Source organism: Oscarella lobularis, chromosome 5 (genome assembly GCF_947507565.1).
Source record: "Oscarella lobularis chromosome 5, ooOscLobu1.1, whole genome shotgun sequence".
NCBI lineage: Eukaryota > Metazoa > Porifera > Homoscleromorpha > Homosclerophorida > Oscarellidae > Oscarella > Oscarella lobularis.
Genome location: NC_089179.1, coordinates 2,665,607 through 2,685,178, shown reverse-complemented (window position 1 = coordinate 2,685,178; position 19,572 = coordinate 2,665,607). Strand labels below are relative to the sequence as shown.

Genomic DNA, 19,572 nt, shown 5'->3' with positions numbered 1-19,572 from the left:
GATTTGAAAGCGCTTTGTTCAACAGTCGCTCGATTTCGCGCGCGTACTGCGCGATCGACTCGTGCGTCTTCCACGCTCGCTCGCCTAGCTGCCGACTTGCCAATCGTTGCTGCTCTCGCGTGTCCGGCACGAACGAACGACTGAGAGCGTCTCTTAACTGCTGATACGCCGCACCGCCTCGCTGCACGCTCTCGAAATCGCCCACGCGCGATCCTTGAGAAACGTCGGAAGCATCCGACGTCGCATGGCGTCGTCCCATATGTTCGCGTCGCTGCAGGCTTCGAATTGGCGGATCCATCGCTGGAATTCGCCGTCAGAAAATTTATCTGGCGTCGCCGCCTGTCGCTGTATGACGTTGACTCGCTGTCCTTCTTCCGCGTTCGGGTTCCGCGGCACATTTGGGTTCGGTGGCGGGGCATTCGTGTTTGGTGGCGCGTTTGCCACCCCCACGTTTTGCCCGCCGCCCGCGTTCTGGCCGAGTCCGTTTGCTTGCGCATTCGGTTGCTCGTTCTGTCTGCCGCCTCCGTCGTTGTTCGCTGGCGCATTCGGTTGCGCGTTCTGTCCGCCGTCCATGATTTTTCACCGGTCTCGTCGGAGGCGTGGGTTCGAATTCCACTCCTGTCGCCAATTTAACGTTGTCGCCTCTTCGCGTATCGATCGTCGTCGTTTTGTCGTCGTCGTACGTTTCACCCGCTCGGCTCGATCTCGAATCCGTCTGCGTTTTTATTGAACTTCACTGCTCGCACACACACGCTCGACTGCAAGCACACGCACAGACTCCCCCTATTCGCACATGCACACAGCCACCAATCACCGGCCGCCTTCACTTAACTAATTAAAAGACACAAATGTCCTGGAGTGCCCTTCACTACACAAGCGCCTGTCGCGCAAAGGAAAAGAGAAAACGCGCACAAAATCTGTCTTCTTGCGGTCTCTCCCGTGCAGACGCAATGTCATGTCTCCGTTAGCGAAGACACGGCAAACGTTCGATACATTACTGTTCGACAGACTTTTGGAAAGGACGATCTCGTTATCCTTAACAACAATGACAAATTTAAGATATGACTGGCACTCGCGGTAAGCCTTTGATTACTATGACAATTTTCCAATATATATTATCGAAGGGCTTGCGTTTTGGGGTGCACCGGCGCGAAATATATTTGCTGCTCCTGAGGAGGACCTTGTTCTCTGCTTTTCGTCCTCTAACACCGAAAAAGAAACAGTTCGCGTCACTCGTCGCAAGAGAAGCGTCTTGTCAGATGACGACAACTAGAACAGACCGAAGAAGACTCACATCGTCAATGAAACTTTCAAGTGCGCTATTTGCCAAGCAGCTCCAATCACACCGCCACCAATGGCAGCCATTTGCTGCCAGAGAATCGTCGGTTGCTTGTATGTGTCGATGTATGCAGCGATACCAACGGTCAAAAGCGTTGCCCTTTGTGCAACCGTGACAACGAAAGAGCTAACGCATTGGTTTTGCATGGGTTGGAGAAATTCTTGCAGGAGTTGAAGCGCGGCGCTCAAGACGTCGCTTAAGACGTCGCTGCTGAAGAAGACGTCGAAATCTAGTTTAGAGATTGAGAAGTTCAATTAGTTAACCCTCTATTAACTATGAACTATTTCTTGTCTCATTAAGATGTTATTTTAGTGCAGAATTCTGTTCTTTTGGCGCATGCTCACTTTTTTTCAAAAGAAAGACCCGCGAAAACGTTCTAAATGCCCGTGCTGCTAAAAAGAGTCCAGTATACACCCTTAGCGTGCGTTTTGTAGATCGTTTTTTAGCTTTATGTTATCCGCCCACGCGCGTAATGGCTTTTGCGAAGGATCGACGCCTTTCGGGAGTTGCTCTTTTTCTTCGTATAGACGGGTAATTCCTGATCTTGTCAGGGCAGCTCTGTAATTGGGAAGGAAAGTAGAGTTTCGGGCCGTTTTATGCGTTTGGCAAGTCCCGGTTGTACTCCAGTAGGCGTGTCACCGTCTAATTGGTGCGTGCCTGCAAAGGGTCTATATATATCGCTCTGATGAATGACGTCACCACTGCAAGATACGCTCTAGAACGGTTTCTTCGGTGGTCTGACACCGACCGCGAGAGAGTCGATAGAAGGAATGAGGCTTTAGACAGCTCAGGTAGGCCACCTCTGGCTGTTTTTGAGGCTGCTTAATTAAATGAACCCGCTATTCCTTCGCTGATATTCCGGCGTCGTTTGCTGCTTAGTACCGCGATATTCGTAAAAAACCTATTTGAACGCGTTTTTGAGTGGTGGGCGTGATTTTTAGGCGTAGCCTAAACAAGGCGAAGACAAACAATTAAAAATATGGCTTTTAATGTTATATTTGACTACTTTACCACACATTTAACACACGCATTTGCAAAAAACTCAAATTGTGATTTTTTCAACCTCAATTTTAAATACAGCTTACTGCACTAACATCGAGGCGATATCGACTCAATCAATTCGATGAACTCGATATCAACTTAATACCTACTCGATATCGACTCAATGGACTCTATGGACTCGATATCGACTCGATATCGACTCAATCGATTAGATATCGACTCCATTAATTCGATGGACTCGGATATCGACTAGCTAGTGTACACATCTGCTGCACTAATAGCGAAGCGGCCATCTTGCGCGCGCGTCACGTGACGACTTCGGCCGCCAACTCCTCCGCCGCGTCGCGTCGCCGAGCGAAAACGCCGCGCTCGCGCGACTCTTCGGACGATTCGTGACGATGTACCGCGCTCCGATTTCGTCGGGGCCCCCTTTGGGAAATCGTACTTTTCCCGGTGATTCGGGCTGCGTTTGGCTTCGTTGGAAGTTCCGCGAGCGATCGTTGGACGCCGCGAAGCGTTTTCGATCGTCGATTTGCGCCGTAAACGCCCGCGATTCTCCCTTTTCGACCGTCTTCGTCCGCGATCGATTTCGAAAACGCTTCGGACGGCTCTCTCGCGCGCTGGGCCGCCTTTTCGCCCGTCTCTCTGTCGCCTTCCGCTTTCGAATCGCGTCGAGGCCCCGTTCGGGGATCCGCGACCCTTTTTTCTGCTGCGGCCTGCCTGAGCACCTCTGCGCGTCTTCGAATCTTTAGCTTTGTTCGTCCGCTTTTTGCTCTTAGAATCGAGATCGTGTGCGTTCCGTTCGAAGCGAATTTTAGATAATTGGCGGAATTTTTGCGTCACGAATTGCCGTCGTTTTAGGTGCGCATGCGCGCCGCATTTATTTTGGAATCCACTACTACGCATGCGTAGGAATTTTCCTTTGTCTCCCGCTTTGTCGACTCGATACACAAACAAACATCCTCTCGCCGCTCCGTTGCACCTCGATTAATCGATTAGTAAGATTCGCCCCGCGAACGCTCGCCGATAGGCAGTTCGACGCTCACTTCGATGACCTGTGCAGATCGCGAACAATGACGTCGCCGTATCCATCGCCGACGAAGTCTCAGATAGCGACAGACTACGAACGTCTGTCAGACGTCGCCTACTCGCCGCTGAGTACGTCGACAAATGCCCGCTTCGATGGGCGTCTTTTTTATGCCGCCAATTATTTTTTTCTCTTCTATACAGACTACCGAGCGAACTTCCACGCCGTCGTCGACACGCTGTCCGACGTCAAGCAGCCAGCAAATGCGGGCCAATCGCGAGTTTCGTCCTACTTCGACGGATACGTGATCGACGGGACGGCGCGAATACGTTTCGTCTGTTTCAACCCGCAAAAGCACCAGACGATCGCGAGCCTCGCCCGAAGCGGCGAAGCCCTGGCATTCGGCAACGTGCTGATGAAGAAGAATAAAGCGACGAATGCAATGGAAGCGCATTTGCAGGACAACACGTCTTTCATGCGATCGCCGAAGAAAATCGACCTGCCGAACCATCTTGACGCCAATACCAGCGTCCCGAAAAAGATCTCCATTGCCGACGTCGACAAACAAGCTCCCGACCAGCTCATCACCGTCGACGCCAAAGTCCTCGAACTATCTCCGCCGACAACGTTGACCTCCTGCTCTCGCGCTGGTTCGAAAATCAGAAGAATCGTCGTCGGCGACCAGACCGGATGCTGCATTCTGACCCTGTGGAACGATTTCAGCGACGCCGTCGAAATCGACCGCAGCTACACGTTCGAGTCGATGGGAATCAAATCGTTCGGCGACGCGCGTTACCTGTACACGCCGCAGCGAAATGGCGCCATCGTTCCCTGCCCCGACCTCGCGGACCTTTTCCCTCAGACGATCACTCTCACCGAGACGCCTACCACCGTGGAAAAGGTCAAGGTCACAGGAATTTCGGACTACGCCAAATATCACGTTTGCCCGGCGTGCACGTCTGGCCGCGTCAGCCGCGTCGAAAACGACGCCTTCGAAGGAGCAGGTCGCTGTTTGTCGTGCGGCACCCTAACGCTCATCGAAAACTGTCAAAGCGCCGCCTACGCCCTCTTGACGCTGTCCGCCGAAACCTCCACCATTCTTCTCAGCGCCGACGCCGCTCAATTGGCGGAAATTGCTCAATGCCCGATCGACGCGCTGAACGAATATGTTCTTCTGAAATCAGAAGAGTTTCGCGTCAAATACACAAAAAATAAAAAAATTGTCAGCGTCGAGCGAGAGAAGAATCCGTCGACGTCGATTTCCGTTTCGACGCACCTCGGCGTGTCGGAGACTGGACAACAGGAAGTCATGGCTGCTCAAGGCTCCACGCCGTCTAAAGTGCCATCTGCATCTACGGCTGTTCGTTCTCTTTCCGCTGCCTTTTCAGCTGTGTCCGAAACAAGCGGTGGGAAGCGCCAAATGGCTAAAAATCGAAAGAAGTAAAAACCCGTCACAAAAATGTTTTTTTTCTTTAATGAGGAACTCGTGTTGGTCTTTTGGACCCGTTTTCAGTAGTTTGTTGTAAAACGTTTTGAGTTTGCATGCCGCAATCGTTCTTTGCCTATAATTTGCATGCTCCGAGATTTTTCCCCTTTTTCAGTCAATTAACTGCGTAGCGTAGGACCAAATGTTCTCTAATTGGTAATAAATCGCGCTCTTCTGCACAGGAACGTGCACCATTCGCGCTCTCATGCCACGAGTCTTACATACGGGACACCTCAATCGTTCTTCGCACATACGGGTTACATCCCATTGTCTCGCCGTTTGTCATCGGCTTTCTCTTGTGATTTCGGACTTTTCCGCCTTCGCTAACGCCTCCTATCGCTACGAAACGCTCCGCATTCCCCGTCGCGCAAGTAAGCGTATTCGCGATTGTCCTCGCTTCGTCATTTTCCTCTTTGCAGTTTTCGAACAGCTTTTCCGTTTATTCGACGCTGTTCCGGCGAATTCTTTGGCTCGATTAACACCTTTACGCGCCGCTTTCGATCGTCTAAAGAGCCGGTTTCGGACTAATCGTCGTCTTCTTCGCAAATATTATCGCCAATCCTCTCGCCGCCGCTTTTTCGAAAAGCGAAACTGTTCTTCTCTCAACGAACAGTTATATCGTCGACTCTTCGCCTGATTACTCGAGGCGAAAAGGGAAAATCGCCATCTATCGCCAGTCACGTGAGCGCAACTGCGTGCACACGAAACGATGACGCCATTTTGTGTATTTCTAGATTCGCCGCGACTTGGCAACTCAGCCCGCACCGTTCAGGCGGGCTGCTTATTGAAAATCTTGAACAGCAAGAACAACCAAAAAAGCGTAGAAAAACGTAAACCTCTCTTACCCCCAACCAATCTAGGTCCTATCCATCCGCAATGCCTCGAAAACGACGACATTTCCTGAATCAGGACAGGAGGTCTCGAAATGCTAAAAGAAAGCGAAGAGCCGCAAATGTCGCCTCTGCTGAGCTCGAAGATAACTCTGAAGCCTCTTTTTCCACTGACGTGGAGCACTCCTATTCATCGTCTCACCGTTCCGACGTATCAATCGTCCAACAGTCCGATTTATCGCGCCACCGTTCCGACGTATCTGTCCTCCAACACTCCTATTCATCGTCTCACCGTTCTGACGTACAAAGCACCGATCAATCGTCCTTTCCCCTTTGTCGCGAGCTATCTGCTGATGCTCCGCCGTCGTCCTATGCCATTCTTTCTCCACAGTCTCAGAACCATGCGTCCTCTTTCGAAATGGTCAGTTCTACTTTGTCTTTGCAGCCTCCTTCTTCGCTTTCGTTTACCTCAGCTTCCACTGGTGCGACGCCAAACGCTGCAAGCGTCGCCTCTTTTCCTTCTCCTTTCGTTCAACTCCGCACTCCGACAGAAGAAAATGTCACCGCGCCACCACTAAGAGATCAATCCCTGAGACAGTTCACACCCGACCAAAGCAATTCCGATCGTCCGCTTATTCCACCTCGAACGTCCACTGTCGAAGGTGTCCAAACAACGAACGACGACGACAACGTCAAGAACGCCGCAATCGAACATCAACCTCCGAGAACCCTACCAAATTATCCCGCCTTCCGATATAACCCAGAAGGCAGCTTTGCTGGAGCCGCCATCGGTTCGATGTCTGTCGAGTGCGTGCATTGTAGAGCTAAAAAATGGGCATTAGAACCGCCATCCATGTGCTGCGCTAACGGCAAAGTCGGCGTGCCGTTTCTTGGTTTCCCTCCCGAGCCACTGCAAACTCTTCTCACAGAAGACTCCCCATTCGGCAAAGAATTTAGATCGAAGATACGCACATACAACTCGTGCTTCGTTATGACGTCGTTTTCCGCGAACACGTTAGTCGAGCCAGGATTCATGCATACGTACAAAGTTCAAGGCCAAATTTATCACAACATTGGTCCTCTTAATCCCGGCGAAGGCGCCACACCGCAATTTCTCCAGATATACTTCATTGACGATCGCGGGCAACAGGCAGATGCAAGGATGTCGTGGCATGCCGATCGAGAAATTCAATTAAACAGACATATAACGCTCAGCCTTCAAGACATGCTTCATGAGAACAATGAACACATACGCGTCTTTCGAACGGCTCTCGAGCAGGCAACGCCGGCCATGCCCGATTATCGCGTCGTGATACATGCCGAACGAGTGCCTCGAGGCGAACACGAGCGAACATTCAATGCGCCGTCGGGAAACGACGTAGCGGCCCTGATTCCCGAAGGTTAAGAAGGATATCGCGACGTAGTCCTTTCGAGTCGCGACAGCCGAATCAAGCGCATCAGCGAACTGCACAGATCTTACGATTCGTTGCAATATCCCCTCCTATTTCCCAGAGGCGAAGACGGCTACCATCTGTTATGCACTCAGAAAGATTCACGCACAAACGAGCCGACAGGCAAGAAGATGACGATGTTGCAGTTTTACGCATTTCGAATCATGAAGCGCGACAACGACTTCAACATACTACTTCGCGCAGGCGAATTGTCCCACCAGTTTATCGTAGACGTCTTCGCCAAAATCGAAACCGACAGACTCAACCACATACGCTTAAATCAAGAAAACCTGCACGCGGCCGCATACAGCTGCCTACGAGATGCAGTCGAAACCGACGGCAACGCACAAAACGTCGGTCAGTTAGTAGTGCTACCGTCGTCGTTCACCGGCGGCCCACGATATATGCACGAAAAATGCCAGGACGCAATGACCTACGTCAAACACAATGGCGCTCCCGATTTGTTCATTACGATGACTTGCAACACCAACTGGCCGGAGATAACAAGCGAACTATTTCCCGGACAAAAGTCGAAGGACCGGCACGACCTGATTGCCAGAGTTTTCCGCTTGAAAGTTGAAATGTTTATGCATCTGGTCGACACTTACAGAATTTACGGCCTCAAGCGCTGTCACGTTTACACAATCGAGTGGCAAAAACGCGGCTTGCCTCACGTTCACATGCTCGCGTGGATGGCAGAGAAAATTCGTCCAGATCAAATTGACAGCCTCATAAGCGCCGAACTCCCCGATCGCAACGAAGACCCGGCACTCTTTGCCACCGTCACAAAACACATGATCCACGGGCCGTGCGGTCCACTTAATCCCAGATCTCCGTGCATGAAAGACGGACAGTGCACAAAACGTTACCCTAGGCAGTTTCTGCGCGAAACCGTCACTTCTCTGAACGGCTATCCGCTGTATCGCCGACGATCTCCCGATGACGGCGGACAAGAAACAACCATAGGCAGATTTCACGTCGACAACAGGTGGGTCGTTCCACACAGTCCATTTCTCTCTCGCACATTTGACGCTCACGTAAACGTTGAGTACTGTCGATCATTTTGCGCTCTCAAATACCTAATGGCTTACCTAAACAAAGGTAAAGACAAAGCCGTCGTCGGGTTGGCAAATCGGTACCGAAACGACGAAATAACGCGATATCAAATAGCAAGGTACATAAGTACGAATGAAGGCATTTGGCGCATCTTGAAGTTTCCCATTCACGACCACTTTCCCGCTATTGAGCAACTTCAAGTTCACCTCGAAAACGATCAGAGAACGCTCTTCAACGCACAGAACGCAGAGGATCTCGCACAGGAGCCCCCCGCGAACACGCTAACCGGTTTCTTTGACCTGTGCTCTAAAGATGATTTTGCTAAAACTCTTCTCTACGTCGACGTTCCGCGATACTACCGATGGGTCAAGAAAAAGTGGCAACGACGGAAGCAAGGTCGCCAATTGCCCGACAATCCAGGTATTAGCGAATCAACAACTTTAGGGCGCATTTACACTGTCCATCCGAGGAACATTGAATGCTATCTTTTGCGACTTCTCTTGCTCCACGTTCGAGGACCGACGTCTTTCGCAGACCTACGAACTGTCGACGATACCGTATTCGATACGTACGCCGGAGCCTGCAGAGAACGCGGACTTCTTGCCGACGATCAGCATTGGCACCTCGCACTCACAGAAGCCACGGTAACAGATCGTCCATACAAAATTCGCGACATGTTTGCCATCATGCTCCACATGTGCCAAATCTCGGATCCCCTTCGCCTTTGGGAACAACACAAAGAAGCGATGGCTCAAGATTTCCTTCGAACGCTTCGCAGACGTGCAAACGACGACACGCTACCGTACACTGACGCAATTTTCAATCGAGCCCTTCTTTCAATCGAAAACAAGTTGCTTTCCTTTCCCGGCGGAAAACCACTCAGCGAGTACCACTTGCCAAGTCCCGACCGCTCTTCTGAACAGAACGACGACGGCCTTCCTAGAGAAATTGCCGCCGAATACTCTTATAATACTGCCGAATTGCAAGAACGACTGACCACGAACGAACAGTCTCTCACGCCAGACCAAAGACACGTTTACGAACAATTGCTCGCTTACGTCGCTCGCGGTCCCGGCGATTCTATCATCTTTCTCGATGCTCCAGGAGGAACAGGGAAAACCTATTTGCTCAATCTTTTCCTTGATAAAGTACGATCGCAAGGCGACATTGCCCTCGCCGTCGCTTCTTCCGGCATCGCGGCAACACTCCTTACTGGCGGCAAGACTGCACACTCTGTTTTTAAGCTACCTCTAGATATCAGTCGTTACGAGCGTCCCACATGCACCATTCAGAAAAACACTGCACGGGCGCGACTTCTCTCCCTGGCCAAAGTCGTAGTGTGGGACGAATGCACCATGGCAAACAAAAAGGCTCTTGAGGCATTAGACAGATCTCTGCGAGACATTCGAAACAACGACACGCTCATGGGAGGTCTGCCTCTAATACTGGCAGGTGACTTCCGCCAAACTCTACCGGTGATACCAAAGGGAACCAAGGCCGACGAGATTGCCGCATGCTTGAAATACTCGCGCTCCATTTGGCCCAAAGTCCGAACTTTGCGTTTGACGACGAACATGAGAGTTCACCTGTACGGAGACAGCGAGTCGGGCTCTTACGCACAGTTACTTTTGGAAATCGGCAACGGCACGATAGCGAGCGACCCTCAAGACGGTCTCATTAATGTTCCTTGCGGCACCGTCGTCCAGACCTCGAACGAACTCATACAAGCCGTTTTCCCTCAACTTAACGAACGATACAAAAACATTGCCTGGCTTGGCTATTCTCGCGCCACGAAATGACACTGTCAACCAAATAAACGACGCCATGCTTCAGCTCTTACCTGAAAACGAAAAAGTATATCTTTCCGTTGATACGACTCTTGAATCAGACGAAGCCATGAACTATCCAACCGAAATTCTAAATTCACTTAATCCTCCCGGACTTCCTTCATACACTTTGGCGCTCAAAGTGGGCGCGCCAATAATGCTCTTGCGCAACATCGACGCTCCGAAACTCTGCAACGGAACAAAGTTGACTGTCGTGCGATTGTGCCCCAATGTTATAGAGGCCACAATTTGCACAGGGCAGTACGCAGGCGAAAGCGTTTTTATTCCTCGCATTCCTCTAATTCCATCCGATTGCACCATTCCCTTCAAGAGACTGCAGTTTCCCGTAAAGCTGTCGTTTGCGATGACAATTAACAAATCGCAAGGACAAACGTTAAAAACGGTAGGTCTCAGCCTTCAGACCAAATGCTTTGCACACGGACAATTCTACGTCGCCTGCTCGCGTGTAAGTTCTCCCAGAAACATTTTCGTTCTCACTGAAACCCCCAAAACAGCAAACGTAGTTTACCGCGAAGTTCTTTAGCACCCCGGCAGACCACCACCATACCCTATCCCCATCCCGTGGCCAGCGGCAGAAAGACCCTTACCTTTCCAACCTTAACCTACGCCTCAAGAGAAGCCAAAATTTTTGGGCCACGTGGCGTACGGACCTCCCCGTGGTGTGGCCTGGGTAACGCTGACACGTACGCCCATGATTAATGCACTAATTTAAAACCTGAAATGTAGCACCAACTTACGCCCTTGCGTGTGCGGGTAAATAACAGCACCAGAACGGAAAATTTGGACAACAAACCCGAGCGAAGCCGGGTAGTTAGCTAGTCTCTACCACTAAAAGCATACGCGCCATGTTGCTCGAATGACGTCATCGAGCCGTTGTGTCCCAACTCCTCCTTCTCTTTTCGTCACTCGGCGCCGTGCGCGTCCGAAGCGAACTTTTCGAAAGGGTCTCCGTGTTGTACCGGGCTCCTTTCGCGTCAGGGCCCCTTTCGCAAATCGTCGATTTTCGCGGCTATCGAGCGCTTTCGCTCTTCGTTCGAAGATGCGAGGGTTTTCATTCGACGTTGCGAAGTGTTTTCGATCTTCGATTCGCGCCGAAAACGCCCGCGAAGCCCCGTTTTCGAAGATTCTTGACATCGATCGATTTCGAAACGTGCTCGTACGGCTTCGTCGAACGAACCGCAGCACTTTAGCGATCTTCCGAGTACCTTTCCGCTTTCGGTCGACGCCGGGGGCCCCTTTGGGGTTGCCAAAACGTTCGCGTCACGCATACGGATCACTAGAAGTGCTCGCCGTTCTTTCTCTTGGCCATTTTGCGCTTTTGCTCGCGTTTTCGCCTTCCGAAGAGCTTCTTCTGTCTTCTTCGCAAACCATTTTTCCGTTCCGTCGCTTTTTGGTCGTCCGAAACGCTTCTTCTCGCTCCTTCGCAAGCGAGGCTCGCCATTTCGTGAGCTGGCCGATATGCCGTTGTGCATTGTTTCGTTATTCACTTTCTGCAGTGTTTCTTGAGCTTATCTTCAGTAAACGCTCGCCGTTCCAGCGTGTGAGACTCCGCTTCGCTTTTTCTCGCCGTTTTCGCCACTGCGATCACGAAGTTTTTCTGTCGATTCGACTTCTTCGCGACGTTCTCTCGCCTCTTCCTCGCCGATTTCAGTCTGAAATTGTTGTCGCGAAGGGGTCGAATTGTCGAATTTTTATCGTCACGTGAGTGCATCGAGCGTTATCGAGCGAATGCTGCGACCTATTGTTCTTCAGATTCCTTTGCCGATTTGTTTGCCAATTGGCCACGTATTGCCCGTACCGTTGGTTCGGGCAACTTAGAAAAGCTAAAAACAGCAAGAGCAACAGAAAAGCGCAAAATTAGCAAAAAATCTCTGAGCCGTTGTTTTTCCAATTTTAGGACTCACACAGAATGCCTCTAAAGCGAAGATTCCTTTTGAATCAAGACAGGCGAACTCGCAAAGCTAAACGAATGCGCAGAGCGAGATTGCTCGCATCTCAGGTAGTGGTGGGCGATACCGATACTTTGTTATCGATACGATACCGATACGTTTTAGCGCGAGTATCGACGGTATCGATACTAAACGATACGATACCGGAAATTATAGAGCGCGCTAAAGTAATGCAATTTAGAATCCTACGGTACAGTTCTCAACAGTACGTCTATTGATGATCCAACAACTTCAGGTTCTTATGCAGGAAAAGGTACATATTAACGTTTTCTGGTTTAAGTCTGCTTCGTCTTTCAGATATAAGCTGGCCTGCTGCTGAGAAGGACCTCTCAGACGGCACGGAAGTACCGGCCATTGATAGATACTTCTCTGCCATTTTTGAGAGCACTGGAAACTGGATGATGTGTGATTTCCACCAGAGAAGAGGGTTTTCATTTCTTGGAAGGTTCTTTGTATGCAGGTATTCGCGTAGTTCTATCGTGTGGTCCACGAAACTCGTCCTAGCTGTTGTTTTCTCCATCACCCTGGTTTCAAAAGACTTCCATAATTCAGAAGCAGGGGCAACAGAAGAATCTGCGTCGTCGTCGACGGAGCAAGACCTTGGAACTAGATTCATTTCTGCAAGTAAGCGCTGCTGAGCCGTCTCGGCACTTTCTCTTATAAATGGCAAAGCCTGAAAACGAGGATCTAACATCGTAGCTGACGAGAGCAACTTTGAATCTTCTAAGTTAGAACACCTTTTGTTGAGCTGGGCACGCAATTCTTGCGCAACTTTGAGAGTACTTGAAGAGTTTGTGGCAAGTGTCTGGAGTGCTCTCGACAGGGGTATTATTTTGGAAACCGAGAGATACTCATCCGATGATACCTCTACGGTAGCTTGCTCAAACGGACGCAGCAGAGCAACAGCTTCTTTCATTATTTGGAGGTTTTCCTCATCAAACGTTAGATCCTTCTTCCCCATCATGCAAAGGGCAGACGATACTGCCTCGTACTGCTCTATCATGCGCTCTAGCATATAGTAGCTAGAGTTCCACCGTGTGTCAACATCTTGGACAAGTTTGTGCTGCGGCAAGTTCATTTGCTGCTGCAACGTTTTGAGCTTCTCGCTGCCTTTGCAACTTCGATGAAAAAATGCGACGACAGCTCGACATTTTTTAAGAATATCAGAAACAACCGAATCGGCTTTAATTGCATGTTGAACGACGAGGTTCAACACGTGAGCAAAGCACGACAAGTGCTTCCAGCGGTTCTTTGCAACAGCTAGAACTATATATTCGCTGCGTTGTCCGTGACGACACCAACAATTTTTTCGTCAATTTCCCAAAGTTGAGCGATTCTTTTCAGCTCTGCTGCTAGGTTGTCGCCAGTATGGGCTTCTGGCACATGCCAAGTCTCCAAAATAACTGACCGTAAAACCCACTCTTCGACAAAATGACAAGTGACCGTGATGTATGATTCGGTCGTTCGTGAAGTCCAAAGATCAGTCGTTATGGAGCAAAACTGCACTTTAGAAATTCTTTCCTTTAGATTGGCTTTAATTTTGTCATAAAGGTCTGGCAGTTGGGACCTCATAAGGCTGCGACGACTTGGCAATTGATAGCGGGGATCCAACGTATGAACCAAGTGACGAAATCCTGTATCTTCAACGACGGACGCAGGTTGGAGATCCAAAGCGATCATTTTAATAAGCGCGTCGTCAATTTTTCGTTTTCGGAAAGATTCCGAGTCGTATGTGACTGACCTCTTCAGGGTTGCTGGCAGAGTTGGCTGCTTGGAAGCCGGCTCAGCCTGTTTATCTGCATTTTGCTCGGCTATGACGACTTGATACTCTGACAAATGCTTAGATTTAAGGTGCTTCATCATGTTGGACGTATTCTTAGACGTCTTGATCGAATCTCCACAAACGCTACACTTCGCTTCATCACTTGTGTCTTCCAACCGAGAAAAATAGTTCCAAACCGGACTTCGCTGTCGTCTTTTCGATGCCATTTCTATAGCGCGGATTCAGATGCTGCAGCGAGGCCAGCGACAAGGAGTCAAGAACAATGCGCACAAGCGACGTGTCACAATGCGCACAAGCGACGTGTCAAGCGTACTGACACGTGAAGTAAAGAGGATAATTAGATTTATTAATTTTAGCGCGCGGTAAAGTATCGATACTGCATCGATACCACTAATGGTATCGATACCTGAGTATCGCAGCCGGGTATCGACGGTATCGATACTTTTGGTATCGATACGCCCACCACTAATCTCAGGACGGCAGCAGCGCTCAGCAAAGCAGCAGCTCCTCGCAATCTCAGGCGGAAGAAGCGCCTACAGATGCATCGCCTAGCGGAAGCATATTCACGAAAATGCGCGGAATGAATCATTTGAATCCTGACCTCTATTTTCGCGCGTTCTCTGCCTCAGTGCTGTCCTCTTCACGTGCCCCTAACGAAGAGACCGCACCCAACCAAGAAATCCATAAGATCGCAATATCGACACCAAACGGTCATCCAGAATCCTCGAGCGCTATCAGACCACAGCAAATCTTTCAACACGGTAGAACGCCTTTGAGCGTCACCGAATCGGCCAGAAGCGCAGATGTAGTGTCTGCGGAGAGCGAAGATGTTCAAAACGAATCTGTAGAAATAGTAGAATTGCCCGTTGCACCGCAGAATGGCGACGACACTTCGAACCGCACCGTAGAAGTCCAAGAAGTAGCCGGAGTGCTTCCAAATTTTCCAGCGTTTCGTTACAACCCCGGAAACGAGCACCAAGGGCACGCATAGGTTCAATGTCTGCTACGTGTCCGCACTGCATTGCTAAAAAATGGCCAACCGAACCTCCGGGCATGTGTTGCGCAAACGGCAAAGTAGACGTTCCCTGTCTTGGTCCTCCTCCAGAACCGTTAGGCGCTCTTCTTACAAATGACACGCCACCAGCCAAAGAATTCAGAAAATAATACGCAGATACAATTCCTGCTTTGTTTTGACGTCATTTCAAGCGCACACTTTAGTAGAGCCCGGATTCATGCCTACCTTTTAAAGTTCCGGGGCAAATTTATCACAACATCGGGCCTCTTACTCCTGCAGCTGAACAGCAGCCCCAATTCGTCCAAATATACTTTATAGACGATCGTGGAGAACAAGCTGACGCTAGATTATCGTGGCAAATAGACAGAGAATCGCAGCTGAATAGGCACACTACCCTTTGCCTACAAGACATGCTTCACGAGCACAACGAGCACGTGCGCATTTTAAAAACAGCACTCGACCTGCGAACACCGGACATGCCCGACTATCGTGTCGTTATACGGGCAGACAGAGTTCCCCAAGGGCAACATCAACGAACGTTTTAATGCGCTATCTGGCAACGACGTCGCCGCTCTCTTACCCGAAGGTCAAGAAGGATATCGTGATATCGTCTTTTCCAATAGAGATAATCGCATTAAACGCATTACCGAAATTCACAGATCATACGATTCGTCGTAATATCCCCTTCTTTTTCCAAGAGGCGAAGACGGTTACAGTATAATGTGCCGACAGAAGGTTCCCGGAACGAATCAAATTACCGAGAAAAAAATGTCTATGCTGCAATTTTACGCATTTCGAATCATGCAGCGCGAGGGCGACTTTAACGTTATTTTACGTGCCGGCGAATTGTCTCACCAGTTCATCGTCGACGTTTTTGCAAAAATCGAAACTGACAGACTGAATCTTCTACGTACTAAGCAAGAACAGCTTCGTGCTGCATCCTACACGGCGCTAAGAGATGCAGTCGAAACGGACGGCGACGTGCGCAACGTTGGCCAATTGGTCGTTTTGCCTTCGTCATTCATCGGAGGACCCCGATACATGCACGAAAAGTGCCAAGACGCCATGACGTACGTCAAGCATCACGGGGCGCCTGATTTATTCATCACTATGACCTGCAATCCCAATTAGCCGGAAATTACGAGCGAACTCCTTCCTGGGCAAACACCAAAAGATCGACACGATCTTACAGCCAGAGTCTTCCGGTTGAAAGTTCAAAGATTCATGTACCTCGTGGACACGCAACACATTTACGCGTTTGACAACTAACATGAGAGTGCATCTGTACGGAGACCGCGAATCAGGCTCTTATGCACAATTACTCTTGGAAATCGGAAATGGAAGGATTCCAACTGGCCCTGAAGAGGGTCTTATTAACGTACCTTGCGGCACAGTAGTCCAATTATCTAACGAACTCATACAAGCCGTTTTTCCTCAAATTCACGAACGATACAGAGACACCGCCTGGCTTGGCGAACGCGCAATTCTCGCTCCTCGAAATGACGCCGTCAATCAAATAAACGACACTATGCTGCAGCTCATACCAGAAAACGAAAAAGTCTATCTCGCCGTCGATACGACCTTAGAACCAGACGATGCAGTCAACTATCCCACCGAAGTTCTTAATTCTCTTAATCCCCCGGTCTTTCTGCGTACACCTTGGCTCTAAAAGTCGGTGCTCCGATTATGCTTCTGCGCAACATCGACGCTCCGAAACTGTGCAACGGAACGAAGTTGACCGTAACGCGACTCTGCTCCAACGTTATAGAGGCTACAATTTGCATAGGACAATACGCAGGCGAGAGTGTATTTATTCCGCGCATTCCCTTAATTCCTTCTGATTCCACCATCCCGTTCAAAAGACTTCAACTTCCCGTCAGGCTTTCGTTTGCGATGACGATCAACAAATCACAAGGACAAACACTGTAAATGATAGGCCTCAGTCTTCAGACAAAATGCTTTGCACACGGCCAATTCTACGTCGCATGCTCTCGTGTAAGTTCTCCGACAAATCTTTTCGTCCTAACAGAGACTCCCAAAACAGCGAATGTAGTTTACCACGAAGTCCTTTAGCCCCACCTTCCCCTTAACTTTCCATCTCTCCTCAACATCTTTCTGCACTTACTGACGGCGCTGAAACGGCAAACGTTGTTTACCACGAAGTCCTTTAGATAAAATACCTTTGTAATTCGTTCATGCGATGAGCAGCACTGCTTTACTACGAAGTCCGGCGCTTTTTGTTGCACCCGTTACATAAGTCTTTTTATAGTTCAGCGCATTCCAATGCAAGTGCATGCGCTGCATTCCAGAAACCGCGCATGCGCTTCATTTCCTTTGTCTCCCCTCGCTCCTTTTTCGACTGCAATCTCCATCCCAAATCCTTCTCGAAACCTCTCTTTCAGCCTGAAATCGACGTAATTCTTTGTCGCGCAAGCCTTACCGCCACCGCGGCGCCCTTTGGCGCGTTCTTCCGCCACCGATGTTTGCAATACCGTTCCTCCCCCTTTTGAGCAACGCTATTGTTCCTCTCAAAATGTCATCAGGACCTCTGTTTAAGCTCGCGCGCGTCTTCTTCAGCTCGAAACAAATCGCAAAATTGCCTAACACTCTTTCCGCTCCCTCTATAGAACGCCCTCTCGGAATGAACCCGCCTTATCCTTCGCCATCGAAAGCCCAAATAGCAACCGACTACGAACGCTTGTGCGACGTACCCTATTCTCCGATCGGTGAGCGAAAAATGACGCTTCTTTTACATAACGCACGCCCCTCACCTTTGATTTCTACTTTTAGCCTACCGAGCTAACTTTCACGCTGTGATCGATACTTAGTCTGAGGTTAAGCAACCTGCGAACAGCTTCCAAACGAGAACGTCCTGCTATTTCGACGGCTACGTAATTGACGACACCTCACGAATGAGATTCGTATGCTTTAACGCTCAAAAGCACGCTTCCATTGCGCAGCTCGCCCAGGCCGGCGAAGCTGTGGCATTCGCCAACGTTTTGATCAAGAAAAATCGCGTCACCAAAGCCGTCGAGGCTCACATTCAAGACAATACGTCGGTGGCAAAATCTCCCAAAAAGATCGAACTGCCCAATCACGTTCATTCCAAAACGAACGTGCCAAAGCAGATTACCATATCCCAATTGAACGACGAAGCCCCGGACCAGCTGGTGACTGTCAACGCGAAAATCGTTGAAATGTCTGAGACGACCACTCTGTCTACCGGTTCACGCGCCGGCTCAAGAATAAAAAAGTTGTCACCAGCGACAGCACTGGCTCTTGCGTTCTCACGCTCTGGAATGACTTCATTGAAACAGTCCAGCTGCACCAGTGTTACACATTTCATTCAATCGCTATCAAAACCTTTGGCGATATCCGAAGTCTCTACACGCCTCTATGGTGGCCCGGTAGGGTCATTTTCTGAGACAAGTGATTGGTGACAAGGGATTGGTGACAAGTGATTGGTGACAAGTGATTCGTGACAAGTGATTCGTGACAAGTGATTCGTGACAAGTGATTCGTGACAAGTGCCTAGTGACAAGTGACTAGTGACAAGTGATTGGTGGTAAGGGACTTTGAAGAAGTGAAAAGCGATATGTGTTCTCCAAGATTGATGAAGTTTAATTCCGAAGTGCGGCAAAATGTACACGTGGCAAGAAAAAGTGTTTTAGTACTTAAGCATGTGCTTATGACTTACACAAACACAAACGAACAGATCTTGTTTTTAAATTAATAGATGCACTACAAGAATTTAGGGACTATTGCATTCTTAATTAAGTATCTTATGAGAGAACGTGTACGATGTTTTTTTCAGTGATGTTGAGACATCTGTTGTGGGGAAGTTTTTTTCTGTCAAGATTAAAAACTGTTGCCTAAGAACAACAAAATCAAGTTTGTTTTATACGTATGTGTCAAACGAACATTTTTCAAATGCAGATATGATCCTTTTTTAACTTTGAACAGCAGTGAATTGTATTGACAAATTCTTCGCTTAAACGCAGCGCCCATTTTTCCTAGATTGTGGGATATGTTTGGGTTAGGGTATTAGTATGTTTGTGTTTCTATGTCTCTTCTTTTACGAAGTACCCGTATCGTCAGAAACAGTCCCACTCCAGCTCATCCCAGTTTCTATTAGTTCAGTTACTTTCACATTGACGAAGGGGACCTTGAAAGAACATTCTGCGGGGTTCTAATAGTATAAAAAATCAGAATTTGAGCTACTCGTCCCCATACATTGCATCAAGCAGGAATTTACCCACTGTAAAATGTCACTAACAGTCCATGCATGTTCTTCGTTCCTTACTTCTTTGCCTTTGGCATCTTCTACGTGCCGTTACGCAGCCAAAAGAAAACGGATGCAGGTAACGCAAATGGTCGTTAGAGCAAGCTTCACCTGCGCTATCAACGCATCGGCGTAAAGCATCATCGTCTACTTCATCATCAAATTGGTAATACGCCATGAGTGCGTGTCTTTGTCTCGTTATCCGGTTTGGGTTAAAAGTGCCCGTATTTTTGTCATATCAGTTCAATCATGGTTCAATTCACTTTGAACAAGTGAATTTGAACAAGTGACAAGTGATTGGTGACAAGTGATTGGTGACAAGTGATTGGTGACAAGTGATTGGTGACAAGTGATTGGTGACAAGTGTTTGGTGACAAGTGATTCGTGACAAGTGATTCGTAACAAGTGATTCGTGACAAGTGATTCGTGACAAGTGATTCGTGACAAATGATTCGTGACAAGTGCCTAGTGACAAGTGACATTGGTCGGCCACGCCCATCTTCTA

General features: G+C 49.1%; 4 protein-coding genes and 1 long non-coding RNA gene across 5 annotated transcripts; 4 read left to right on the top strand and 1 right to left on the bottom strand.

Annotated features, from left to right (window-relative positions):
- Positions 1-3,300: 3,300 nt before the first annotated feature.
- LOC136187079 (uncharacterized) lies at positions 3,301-4,843 on the top strand. Its single transcript, XM_065974596.1, has 3 exons — positions 3,301-3,339; positions 3,405-3,499; positions 3,572-4,843. Exons 2-3 carry the CDS (start codon positions 3,415-3,417, stop codon positions 4,810-4,812), a joined length of 1,326 nt encoding a protein of 441 aa, XP_065830668.1. The 5' UTR covers positions 3,301-3,339; positions 3,405-3,414; the 3' UTR covers positions 4,813-4,843.
- Positions 4,844-7,266: 2,423 nt separating this feature from the next.
- LOC136187372 (uncharacterized) lies at positions 7,267-9,990 on the top strand. Its single transcript, XM_065974950.1, has one exon. The coding sequence runs from the start codon at positions 7,267-7,269 to the stop codon at positions 9,988-9,990; it is 2,724 nt and encodes a 907-aa protein (XP_065831022.1).
- Positions 9,991-12,198: 2,208 nt separating this feature from the next.
- Positions 12,199-13,850, bottom strand: LOC136187371 (zinc finger BED domain-containing protein 4-like). Its single transcript, XM_065974949.1, has 4 exons — positions 13,396-13,850; positions 12,853-13,105; positions 12,587-12,660; positions 12,199-12,511 (listed from the first exon to the last, which is right to left on the bottom strand). The coding sequence occupies exons 1-4, from the start codon at positions 13,848-13,850 to the stop codon at positions 12,199-12,201; spliced, it is 1,095 nt and encodes a 364-aa protein (XP_065831021.1).
- A 2,205-nt stretch (positions 13,851-16,055) lies between these two features.
- On the top strand, positions 16,056-16,454 carry LOC136187369 (uncharacterized). The gene has a single exon (XM_065974948.1). It carries the CDS (start codon positions 16,056-16,058, stop codon positions 16,452-16,454), a length of 399 nt encoding a protein of 132 aa, XP_065831020.1.
- A 654-nt stretch (positions 16,455-17,108) lies between these two features.
- Positions 17,109-17,625, top strand: LOC136187194 (uncharacterized). The gene is made up of 3 exons (XR_010669865.1): positions 17,109-17,199; positions 17,413-17,511; positions 17,576-17,625. It is a non-coding gene; the product is annotated as an uncharacterized lncRNA (long non-coding RNA).
- Positions 17,626-19,572: the final 1,947 nt, after the last annotated feature.